This window comes from Ambystoma mexicanum, chromosome 5p (genome assembly GCF_040938575.1).
Source record: "Ambystoma mexicanum isolate Mex_15411 chromosome 5p, UKY_AmexF1_1, whole genome shotgun sequence".
In the NCBI taxonomy this organism is placed as follows: Eukaryota; Metazoa; Chordata; class Amphibia; order Caudata; family Ambystomatidae; genus Ambystoma; species Ambystoma mexicanum.
The window spans coordinates 460,092,919-460,106,275 of record NC_090930.1 but is presented as its reverse complement, the minus strand read 5'-3'; the positions used below and the strand labels follow the sequence as shown (position 1 = coordinate 460,106,275).

Genomic DNA, 13,357 nt, shown 5'->3' with positions numbered 1-13,357 from the left:
AAAATGCCATAACAGAATCGCTGGTGCAGTCCTCTTTGAACCAGACAGGGTGGATGTCGAACTAAATAATGCTAAAAGATGGCCACACATCGAAGAGCTTATTATCCGCAACCTTAATCTATGCACAAAAATTGAGGAATCTTGCTATTGGGTTGACTCATTGGACATGAGGGTACTATGTCTACACACTGAAAGAGCGGACAATTCTAGCCAAACTGACCACAGCACTGTTTGGGTCAATCAAACATAGCCAGATAAATATAACTGAAATCCCGTCTTTGGGAACATTGAATACTGGAATTGTGGAAACCGTTGAACCCCAGACTGATTGAACCTGCCCAGACCAGAACTCAGTTGTTGACCCGCCACATAGTGTTATCCCATCGATCCTGAAACCAATTGGATTAATGTTGACTTCTAAATCCAGTCTGAATGCTCCACCGCCAAAGGACATACGCATTAGGAAATCCCTAATTCATAAGGATACTGACTTGAACATGAGGGTGCCTCTTATGGACCCACGAAACATCATAATTACAAATGTTGAGAAACTGTGGGGTCCTGAGCCTAGGGAAGCTCTCAGGAACAAAGTACTGACATGGTTGCACCAACGAATAGGGCAAACCTGTATTAGAATGCAGAACCTGAGGTTTCTGCAAAGGGTGCAAGCTGACACCTAGTGTACTAATTGTAATACAGACTGTATCATTATAGGGTGTGGCCAAAGCAATCTTCCTTTGTTCCTTAGTCTATGCAAGAACCTGGACAATATGCCATCTGACACTAATATGAGGATTATCTTGAACAGATACACCTGCGCACCAGTGGGATTTGTTAACTGCTGGCTGTTACTGTATTCCCACTGTCTTGTATTTTGACTGGTTGCTCTGCTTATGATTGTTTTTTTTATTTTTATCTTTGTTGTTTTTGTGTTGTATGTTTTTATGTTGTGCACTGAGACCAATGGGTGTGTTGCACATTATAAGAAATACATAATATGAATAATAATAGTTATGTATTCCACACTCATATGTGGTGTAAACCAGCAAAATATCCTTGCATTTAGTTTGTAAAATGGATGTCTTTTCACTAACACAAGAAAAAGTAATCATTTTCACAAGCCAGACTTTCCATGATAGATAGTGAGTTTATTGCTAACAATTAAGCATAATTCTAAAATACTGAATTATATTGCCCCCCCCTTGATACAATGTTGACAAATGTTGTCCCTATACATTTTTGATCTGACATTTTTAGGAAGACAAATGCATTTCTTTAAAATGAAACATCACAGAAAATTGATAATCTCCCTCATATTTAATATACTATTTTAGAATAAAATTACCTGCATCGAAGTTGCTGCAATATTTGTCGGCCCATTCATAGCATTCAGACCAGGGTAGCACACTTCGGAAGCCGGCAAATAAGAAATAGAGACTATAGGCTATAATAACATTATAATAAATAGCTACTAGAGCTGAAATCAGGACCATGGTGACACCAACTCCTGTAAAATAAAGACAAAGGTCAAGCTATTTCGTTTACCAAAATATGGACATTATTTACTCTTGATTATGACATATAATGGCTATCTTTAAAGTCAAACATAATCTTCTTATTGTTGCACAACACACTACCCACTGGGTTACTTTGCCCTTGAAGTGTTTTCAGGTTGGGGAGAATTGATACCCAATTGATGCTCCTTAAAACCGGATGTAGACAATGCACTATGGCGCAACAATTCAGTTTCAAAATGTATCTAATCAGTTGAACAAATAACCAAAACAATGCAAATGCATAAGATGCATTAATAGGAAAATTCATCAAAATGAAGGTACCTTATATCCAAAATATAAATGAAAAGGTGCACTTGGTGAAAGTGAGAGAGAGGGAGAGGGCTTGAAATTACGCTAGAGTTTGTCCAGATGTCATGCCTTTACACTGCATGGGCTGTTCATCAGGGTTGCAGACTATTGAGAAAGCAAAAATGTCAATCTATCTACATGACCACTTGGAGATCATACCAAAATAAAGAATGAAATAAATTCGAATTACAAAATACCCATTTAACCCTAGATATATATGTGGGAGGGTGGGTTAAGTGATTAAAAAAGGTGTATGGGTATTGGCGGTTTGCGGGGGTCTCCTCCAGCATATATAAGGGGTAAAAAAGGGTAAAGAAAATCCATATTTTGGGATTAGAAATTTTATTTTCGCAACAATCACATAGATCCAACCTCTTGTGTATGATGTGAGAAAGAATACGGTCCTGCAGAATTACACATGTAATGTACGCCCTTGGTGTGGGCTGAACTCTTGGGGGCTTGTCACAATAATCTGGGGTGAATGCGTCATTGTCACACCCACTTATTTGTATTTTTCTATAGTCTGCAGTCCTGCCAACGTGCCTTCATAGAATAAAGGCTTGAACCCGAAGTGGACTATACTGACCCTCGTTGCCCCCCTTACAATCATATTTCGTTCACCCTCTACACCTTTTCTTCTTACCTTTGTGATTTAAAGTATGGCAATTGTTAAAGATGTCCCTAGAAGTAAACCTATTGGCATGTGTTGTAAGAAAGCTCTTTGGCCTAATTCTCAACGATCTTCACTGGACCAAATCAGGAGATTTCAGTGACCATCTCTGCTGTGCACCTGCTACCTTATACCTGACTCACTAAGCCTGATTCGAGAGAAATTCTGATACTTGGAACCTGTTTAGGTTGCCCATGTGCAAATGTGATTCACAAAGAGTTGGTTAAGGGCATCTCAAAGATGTTCAAAGCACCAAATTTGCTCAAGTTATGACCATACATTAACGTTGCTATGCCTTCAGCAATGGGCCATTAATGATAAACACTATCATGGTCGTAGGCATTTTGAACATGTATTCTGAAGTTAGGATGACTTTACTTCAGTTCCCCTTCCTTGTGCTATGCTTCCAGGGAGAGGGTAGGCATCATCGCCCCCTACATCTCTCCTATTAGTCCAACAAACTTCCAACGTATGCCGATGAGCAACCATGCCACTCTAATGCCTGCCATCTTACTGGCACCTGTCCATTATGGGCTGCAGCTGGAAGAGGGATACTGACACAAAACTGAAAAATCTAAGCAAAGGCTTGACCATGATCTGCCACTATCATAGCAACTTGGGTCACCTGAACATGAGATGGAGGTTTCTGCAACCCAAGTCCTTTCAAACAACACTACAATAAGAACTACAGCATTGCCTCAGTTGACCCTTTAGACAAGGGGTAGCTCCTCCCTGCCAGGCCTGGTTGCTCAAACTAGGAGATCTCCCAAGTGCCTGGCTTCACAGAGGCCCTTCGATATCAAAGGCCTGTCTCACACTAGAGGTTTGCACACCAAAGTGCCTTTGAAGCTGCAGGTATGAGGAGGGGGTTGGCATTCGGGCAGTCAGGGAGCACAAGGGACTTGAGAAAGGGTCCCTTCATCTTCTCTTTCTGTGGACTTCTCTTTCCTTCTTGTCCCCTCCAGTCTCCGTGGAACATGACACTGTGGGTATGACATCAGGAGACGAAAAACAACTAGTCTCTGGGACAGGGATTGGACCCCTTAAACCAGCTTTGCAATCATTCAACTCCCTGTGACCTTTTACCCTTAAAACAGGGAGTCTCCAACTCCCTTGATTTATTTTTGGACCTTCAAGGACATCAGGAAGAATTCACCTGGGCTCTGCCCCCTACCCATACCTAGGGCACATGGGGGAGTGACCTTGCTGAGAACCAAGACCTGAAACTCTGCTAGCAAAGCTCCCTAGGCTGGGAGATCAGAGACAGAAAAGCGTGCACCATGCCCAGGCCCCCTCCTGCAGTGGGTTTCGACGTCTGCTGTTTTCATTGCTCAAACCACATTAAACCAAATTTGATCCGTGTTTGACGGTTTGAGTTCTGTTTGGTTTATTGCCTTTTTAACATATCATCATAGGCAAACACACAGTAATAATTTGCATATAATACATTTACAAAATCACAGTTATTTGCATAATTTAAAATCTGAACACATCAGTCAGATACATTAATATCAATCAAAAGAGCTTGTGCTGACACGGATACATTTAACTTTATTTAAAAAAATCATCCAGTTTATCTTGTAAAAGAATATATGCAGTATATGTACAAAGTTTAAAAAGTATGTCAGACACTGGCCTAATTTCTCAGAGAAACATTCATTTTTTGTATTATAATTACAGCCTCATGCCAGACCAAAGTGTGGGGTAGTTCTATAGTGAGGCTAAGCAGGTACTGCCTCCGTAGCCATGCTCTATGCAGGTACTTAGCAAACAATGGGCCACATTACAGGTCGGGCAGTCTGGAAATAACAGTGGCGGTAAACCCGCCGCCACTGTTAATTCCGGACCGCCCGATCTCGAGTCCTGCAGGCGGAGGTGGCGTTCCCGCCAGGTCTGACCTGGCGGGCGTAACACCGCCCGCCTGCAGGCGGACGAGGAAACACCAGCACCGTCACGAGATGCCGGTGTTTCCATGGTCCCCATTCCCATTGAGTGCTGTGGGACTCAATGGGAATGGCGATTTAAACCATTCCGCCTCCGGAATTCCCAGGTCACCGGGGTTGTAATACCCCGGTAATTCCAGGAATCACGGAGGCGGAATGGTAAGACGAGTCCGGCGGTAACCGAGCCAGAAAAACCGGCAGGTTACCGCCGGACTCGTAATGAGGCCCAATGTCTTTGTCATCAGTTCTTGCACACATTGCTATGGCTTCGTTAGCAGATTGTACCACTACTTGATAGAACATCGGTCTTGAGTGCAATTTCATCATTGCTAGATGCATAGGACATATTGACCTTTTCTACTAAGTCCTGGCAGTAATATCAGTTATCGGCGACACCAATGTGTGTCCTATCGGCTAAAGGAAGTATGCCTATTCTATACTCAATAGGGACATTACAAATTTACACTTTAGTTGGTTGAAGTAGTTTTTAGAACCATTTTTTGCTCGGGTAAGCACGTAGTAGTTCCGAGCTCTGTACTCTAATAATGAAAATACAGAAGAGTTTGGCGGCAAGGACGCATCCTTGGATCGCTGTTTTCTGTATTTAAAAGGGGTGCAGAATTTCTCCATTTTTCCCCTTCTTACAGATGCTTTATTATCGCTGCATAGAATTAGTATAGCTACCAGCAGGGTTAACGTGTTCCCCAATCTTTTAGAAGATTCCCCGGCTAGGCTCAGAAAACACAGTAAAATGGCGTCTTCATATTGACGAACAGCACGTGCAAATTCATTTTTCGTAAAGTAGAGTACTTCTCAATTAATATACTTACACTTAAGCACTGATCAATTGCCCCTTACTCCCTCCTGAAATTCGGACTGTAAGTGGTGAAAGATGCTGTTCTCTTCCACACAATGTCCTAAAAGATTAAGAACTGCCGTTTCAAAAATGTTGCCGCCAGCATGAAGCAATAAGCTGGGTCTAAAATTGACAGGGTTCTCGTGCCCTCCAGTCTTATAGATTGGGACTATTTTGTCCCTGGCTCAAGTAGTGGGTGCTGCAATCAGTGCCAATACTGTATTAAATTACTAGGTCAGATTCGGAGCCCATATACTAATTTCGGATTTGAAAAGGTCCTTTGGAACCCTATATGGTACCTGGGCTTTATTACACTTCTGTGCTGAAATTGCCCTATACACTTCATCTTCATCTACTGTAAGGGCCAGAGGAGTATAATCAATATTTCCAGGGCGCCCAAACTCAGCACTTCCAAGAGCATTACCTATTGCTAAACTGTGTAGGCCCTTGAAATGATTAAACCACCTGTCCTCAGTGATGTTTCCATGTATAACTATCTTTTAATTTCCTTGGTTGACCAAGTGCTAAAATGTGACACTATCTTTATTGTGTATTGCTTCAAGAAAAGTATCCCACAGTTTTTCAATGTGAGCTTTGTTGTTAACTAACAATAATTTCTTGTAGTTCTGCTTATCTGCCCTTAAGGTCTCCTTTCTTCCATGTCTGATGTGTACAAGTTTAGCATTTCGTGCTCAGAAATAGAATCCACCCCACATATTAATTAAATATAGGGTAATGATACTTCTTAACCACAGCGGTATCAGGTAATATTATCCCCATATATATGGTCGCCGTAAATAATATCGCAGGGAAAAGGTCGCGGCGATATTATATGGGTGACCATATATATGGGGACAGGGGCAAAAAAAAAAAAGTTTGGGGGTTGCGGGGGTGTCCCACAAAAAACGGCCATTTTTCGTCGATATTTTTGCATGGCGAGATTTTTGTGGCGACATTATTACATGGAACCACCACAGCAGAACAAATACACTCCAAATGAAACTACAAACTAATAACACTCACCTTGCAAAATCGGTAAAACCTTCCACACTGCAATTGGCCCCGAACTGGAAAACTGTCCCATAGAGCATTCCAGGAAAAATAAAGGCATTCCAGCAAAGACCAGCATGATTGCAAAAGGAATGATATAAGCACCTGTTGGCAGAAATATTTTTAAATTAGTATAACAGTCTGGGGGCAGTAATCCAAGCATATTTGTGCAGATGGACATAAATCCATGGAGCATGTAAGCCTGACTTTGGCAGTCATTCATTGAACACAGGTCACACAAGAACTCTATTTCAACATGTCTGCCAAGAGCTCCATGGGATATGAATTGCTAATTCGATTGGCATGTGTATACTAGATATGGTGACTGGCCATATTTAACTCAAGTCCCTAAAAACATGTGACCATTACAGATACATATGGTGTGACCTAATCCAACACATAACACTTACAATGTTCATGCATCTTTCCAATGGCCTGCACGGATATCACACCAGTAATTATTTTAATGCACCGTATAAAGTACATACTCAAGAAAAAAAAAATCACAGTACTTCCCAAAGAAATTTCATCCAAATGCCCCAGTCTAAACTGCTGAATATTCCATATAACTGAGTTATACAATCATAATATATATATATGTTATACTAAGTTCTAAAAGCTCAATTGTACATTGACCTATAAGGGTATCCTGGCTCTGAGTCATTTAATTAGGATCAGCCAAGCAAATCATTTATTCCCTTCATTTTCCATTGATATACTTGAACCTGTTCGGCCACATAAAGAACAGGCTGAACTCAATTGATGCAAGCTGAAGAGCCGGTCATCACTTGACTATTATTATATGTGCTGTGTTAAATAGTTCTAGGACTTTAAATAGGTAGCTGAGGAATGAAGCCTTGATCTCTGTACCATCTGGCAGTGCCTACTAATATTCTTAAAACACTCCTGCAAACTCCAATTACCCTGGGCCATAAACAATGATCAACAGAAGGAGGGTGTAATCCCTAACAATCTGTTTACTACAGGGCCAAAGAGAAGGTGGTTTCCATTCCAAAGGCACTACCATTTGAAACACAATGAAAATATTGTTCTGTACCAAGAACTGGCATCCAATTATCATACATTGCCATGCAAAGAGGAGATTGACATTCAAGAGAAGATTGACATCCTTCTCTCTCATTGATTTCAACCAGCAACAGCTGATCCTCACCCTCCGGCGCAGATACACAATTGACTCCTGTTTCCAAACTGCCATTCTCAGAAGGTAAGCCATCCTGGCTCTGCAGCGTTGCCCACAGGTCCCAACACCTTGAAAATGATCTTAATTTTGAGTGCTTTTTTGCAAATTGCGATGTGTGATGACAGGCACCTTTAAATTCAACTTTATGAATGTTATGATCCTTTCAAGGCGTGATTTGCTTACTTCATCACCTAAAGCAAAGTGGATGCTTGAAAATAAGGCTTTTTTTTCCATTGCCCACTGGCCCTGCTGCTCACATCCATCTCCAAGATGGCTGTACTTTTTTCATGCTGTTTTGGTAGCCTTTTGCCTTTGCATGAGCCCACACTATTGGCTACTCGTTTCCTCATTAGCCAATGAGTAGCACCAGGAGGTGGGAGCCGGCCCTTCCTCAAAAGCCTGCATTTAAGGCCCTGTCTGCTCCCTGTCTGCTATCTGGATGGGTCTGGGGTCCCCCCACCCGTCACCTGATGACTTGGGAAGCAAATAGATCCTGCACTCTCTTGGTGGCCAGCGAACATTTTGTAAAACTTAACTTCCTATGGTCAGTCGCAACATCACTTCCCACACCTCTGACTTTCCCTCCCTCATTCCGTCTGCACTGTGTTTTCATCTGCTTTGCTAGTTTGTACTTAGCTGCGCCCAATGACTACTGTGTTTTCATCTACATTGCTATTTAGTACTTAGTTGTGCCCAGTGACCACTTTGTTTTCATCTGCCTTGCTACCTTGTACGTAGCCATGCCCAGTGATCACTATGTTTTCATCTGCCTGCTGTTCCAGTCAAGTGCCATCTCTTCTGCTTGCACCCGCCCTGTATTCTCCCCTGTTGTCTCCACCCCCCTCTGCTCTTGTCTCCTCCCCCACTCCACTCCACCTATGGTGCTCTCTCTCCTATCATCCCCAACTGTTTCTCTATCAACTACCTACCCTTCTCACTAAATCTGGTAGGAAGAAGTTCAAAAAGGATATCCTGGTCTCAAACCCAGGCCTCTCTATCGCTGATACCTACACTAGTGCTTCCTCTAGACAGACCCTACCCTGACGTCCTCTTTGTCGTTCCTTCACCAGACCTATGGACTCTTCATATTGTCTCTGTGCTCTCTCCTTACTTCTCCTCTCCCATTAATAGTGGCACCCGGTGGGAGGCCCTCCTTGCTTCCTTCCACTCCTCTAAGGTCATCATTAATGTTTACCTCAATGGCACCATCTTGGTCCAAGGCCCTCTGCCCAACCTTCTCTACTTTGATAGACCCTTCCCATGCCTTATCAATTTCCTTTCCTCTCCCACTATCCCCACTATCCCTTATCTCCTTTCTTCAGCTGCCTTACCTCCACCCGCTTACACTACTCTAGTACCCTCTTCCTCACCCTTGGCCACCTTGCCCTCTCCTCCTACCTCCTCTGCTCTCCCTCAGGCTACTTCTACACCTCCGCAGGGAGTACCTCTGATTTGTACCCCTGCACAGAGATCTTTCAAGGATGGCAATGTTCTCCACCTCACCACTCTTAACTCTCACTCAGCAGTCAAACACTCCTCTGACATCTGCCAACACCTGGAAGAACTAGACCTGGTTGTCCTCGGTCTTACTGAGACATGGTTCATGGCAAGCTCTGTCACAAGCTTTGACATTCTCCTTCCTGATGGCTACAAGATCCTCTCTGCACCCAGACCCAACCGTTCTGGTGGGGTGTAGCCTTGATCTTCCTGGAGTGGATTCCTGCCTCTATCATTCCTATGCAGACCTACTCCTCCTTTGAATTCCTGGTCTGCAGGCTTTCTCTCTCCCCTGGACACTCTCTCACTGTGGCTACTATCTACCGTCTACCTGGTCAGATCTCCCCCTTCCTCTCCAAGTGGGTGGACCTCTCTTTCTCCCACCTGACCTCTACCACTCAACTCCTCCTCCTCAGAGACTTTAACATCAACCTGGATGCTCCCTGTCCTACCACAGGACTTTTTTGCAACCTCTACAATTCTCTCTCTCTCTCCATTCTTCCCTCTGGCCCGACTCACTGTACAGGGCACACTCTTGATGTTCTTATCTCCTCAGACCTCCCCCTCTCCAACCCTCTCACCACTCCTCTCTCCTGGAGTGACCACTTTCTCCTCTCATCTCTCTGTCTCTCCCCCTTAGGCCAAAACTGGCCTCACACTGCCACCCACCTTCTCAATCATTCGACCCACAAAGCATGTGTCAGTTGAGGCTTTCGCCACATTGTTCTCTCTCCCTCATGCATCTTTGGCTGACTCACACCCTGACAGAGCCCTTTCAATGCTCCACTATGCTATCTCTGATACTCTCGATGTACTTGGCCCTGTCATGAAGATCCACATGAAGCACAAAATCAAGTGTAACTCCTGGTACGATTCAGACCTCATCACCCTTAAATGAAAGTGTAGGGTGGCTGAGAGGAAATGGTTGGCATCTTGTACATCCTCTGACAAACTGGCCTGCCGCCTGCTCCAAAGGCAATACCGACTCTGTCCTCACTAAGAAGAGAGCACACATCCAAGCCTGCGTTTCTGCAGCAGCTAACAATTCGGCCAAACTCCTTATAATCTTCAAGTTGCTGGCCATTCCTGCTGCAGTGTCTACCACTCATGTACCTTCCCAGGCTCTCTGCTCAGCCCTGGCTTCTCACTACATCTCTAAAACCCAGGACATCCTTTCCACCCTCTCAGCATCCCCTCCCTTCTCTGCCTTCCCTCTCTTCTCCCCTGACGAGGTTTCTAGAGAAGTCTGATCTATGAAAACCTCATCAAAACAGGTTCTTCCCTGTTCTTCCAAAACCATAAAGGACCACATTGACACCCTCGCTCCAGCCCTGGCTGAGTTCTGCAACCACTCTTTCACCTCCGGGACCTTCCCTCCCCCCCGAAGCATTCTCATGTGCACCCTCTTCTCAAGATACCTTCAGCTGACCCCTCCCTTCCGGCTAACTAATGCCCAATCTCTATCACTCCTTTCCTGGGCAAACTCCTGGAAATGCTGGCCATATCCCAGCTTAGTCTTCCAACTGAATCTGTTTTTTGTCTCCATGACCATCAGTCTGGCTTCAGAGCAGCCAGAAGCACGGAAACTGCACTCCTGAACATCTGTGAAACCTGCTCTCTAACCTTCATTCTAATATCCCCTCTGTCCTCATCCTACTTGATCTCTTTTCTGCCTTTTGACACAGTCATCCATGCCATCCTGCTCAACTGGCTCTGTGATAACCTGGGTCACTGATCAGGCTCTGGGCTGGCTCACTTTTTTCCTCTCAGACCGACCCTCCCAGGTCCAACTTGGGTCCTCCTATCCTCTATCTCTTTCCCTCCACCTGCAGTGTTCCCCAGTGGTCTAACCTTTTTCCCTGGTTGTTCAACCAATACCTGGCACCTCTCACCCACCGCATTGCCACTCTCTGCTCCAACTTCCAGTGCTATGCGGATGACACCTAGCTCACCTTCAGACCCCCCTCTGCCACCTCTTGTCCTTCTCTCATCTCGTATTGTCTGAGGCAATCCAGGAGTGGTGGGCCGCCAATGATCTCTGCTTGAATGCAAGCAAGACAGAGATCCTCCTCATCAGCACACCTGCAACCCTCTTTCCTGTCACTCTGTGGCCCGCCTCCCTTGGCCCTCCTCCTGCTCCCACCTCTGAGGCTAAGAACCTCTTATCTTTGACTCCTCACTCTCCTTCTCTCCTCATATTTCCGACGTCTCTGAGAAGTCAAACTATCAACTGCACCTCCTCAGAGGTATTCTTCCTTTCCTCTCCTTCCCCCAGAATCTCACTGTATCTACAGCTCTGGTTCTCTCTAGGCTTGACTACTGTAACAGCCTATTTTTAAATCTGACTGCCTCTTCTTTCCGTCCTCTGCAACTCATCCAGGACAGGACTGCAAGACTTGACCTTGGCCTCAGGCCCAGGGATCGTATCTCTCCAGCACTGAACTATCTCCATTGGCTCCCAGTGGCTGCAAGAACCGAGTTCAAGACCCTTTGCATTGTCCAAAAGGCCTTCTGGGGACTGGGACCAAAAATATCTCCAGCTTTCTCTCCTGAAGTATCCTCCTACTCAAGCGCTTCACTGCTCTACCTCCAATTCCTTGAGGGTCAGTCGTTTTTCCAAGCAATGAGTTGGGGGGCAGATCTCTATCTTGGGCTTGGAACAGCCTCCATGCCTCTCTGAAACTTGAGCAGAACCATCTCCGGGTCCAGAAGCAGCTCAAGACTTTCCTCTTTGCGTCTGCCTTCTCTCTTCCGCTACCTTGCTCATCTCCTGTCTGATACTACACTGGTTACCTGGCCACCCTCTGAACCATGGGCCCAGGCTCCTTCCCTCCCAGTTGCACACCTGCACTGCCCCCTGGCAACCCTGCACTTGAGGCTGTATCTGCAACCCTACAACCCTACACCCCCCTTACTTGCACTTTTCTATGTCTTGTGTTTCCCCACTTAACCCTGCACTGACACCTTCTGGTTGCACTTCTTGTTTTCGATCCTATGTCTTGCACTTGCTCCTCCTCCCCCTCCCCTAGCAATTCTCCCCTTCCCTCTCCCCTGCACTTGTGCAATCTCAATGTCACTGGGACTAGTAAGATTGTTGTCTTGTTCCCCCTTGTTCCCTCCCTTGCCTCGTCACACTTTGAAACACTTGTGTATCCAGGCGCTGTAAATAAAATATCATATCATATCATCATATCATATTATGTCATATCATATCATAAAAATATCATATCATATAAACATGCTAGCTGTAACTGATGCAAGATCAAAGGCCATGAGCCCAATTCATGGCAGAGAAACATTAGAGCTGAATTCATGCCTTACCATTTGCCACCAGGACAACTGAAGCAGCAGATCTACTCAGTGCTCGCTGAGAAGCTTCACTCTAAACAACAGTTCTTAGGCTCCACGCATACCTCAAACCCTCCAACCAAGTCATGCCGCCAGTTGTGAAATGAGAAATACTACATCTAGATCCATATGTTAATTTAGGAGCTGAGTGTTTCAAGACTCACATATGTTACATAGCATGTTGTTCTTTCAGGAGCCAGCCTCCTAGCAACCACTCAATGCATCCTTGAATTCTATTTTCCCCTTCTCTCGAGCCCTTTCTACTGCAATTGGTATCCCTGTTCACCAGTCAGAGGAAGATAATAAGAGAGAAATAGAGAGTAAGTAAGATAGCTAAAAAAGAAGAGGGAATAAGGAGGGGGAATAAATAGATGGATGAAGCTATACAGAAGGACCTGAGAGGATAACTGAGAGGCTCTACCTAAGAAATGGACTGGGATGAAGGGCTAGGATGAAAGATTTGGACAAAGGGCTAGAACAAAAGAGAATAACTAGGATGAAGAAGAGCTAATTTGATTTGAAGTTAATGACCGGGAAGAAGGTATAAAACCATGAGGAAGTAGGTGCATTATGAATGAGAAGTAGGAGGAAGGACTAGGATGATGTGCCAGAATAAAGGGCAATGAGTAGTATGAGATATTAGGATCTAGAGTTAGGGCTTTATATTTTATTTTTTTATTTATATAATTGACCCCCAGGCATGATGGCGCATACAAACAAGGCGCAAGTTAACATGTAAACATAGAACATATAACATGGAACAAAAAATACAACTAAAAAACGGCAGCAATAAGGCCAATTTGAAGAAGCGGATAGCCCGTACATATGAATCCATGGGAGTTCTAACAAAAACAAATTACAAGATGAGTGTACAATTTGAGGCCCCTCTGGGAAGATATTTGCAATTACTTAAATAGTTTGGAAGTG

General features: G+C 44.3%; 1 protein-coding gene across 1 annotated transcript in view; it reads right to left on the bottom strand.

Moving 5' to 3' along the window:
- LOC138481018 (sodium- and chloride-dependent neutral and basic amino acid transporter B(0+)-like) overlaps positions 1 to 13,357 on the bottom strand; it is a 401,144-nt gene that overhangs the window by 343,594 nt on the left and 44,193 nt on the right. Inside the window, exons 3-4 of the mRNA XM_069612865.1 lie at positions 6,358 to 6,489; positions 1,346 to 1,507 (exon numbers count right to left, since the gene is read on the bottom strand). Of these exons, the coding sequence (XP_069468966.1) occupies positions 1,346 to 1,507; positions 6,358 to 6,489 (294 nt within the window). The remainder of the gene's footprint in view (positions 1 to 1,345; positions 1,508 to 6,357; positions 6,490 to 13,357) is intronic.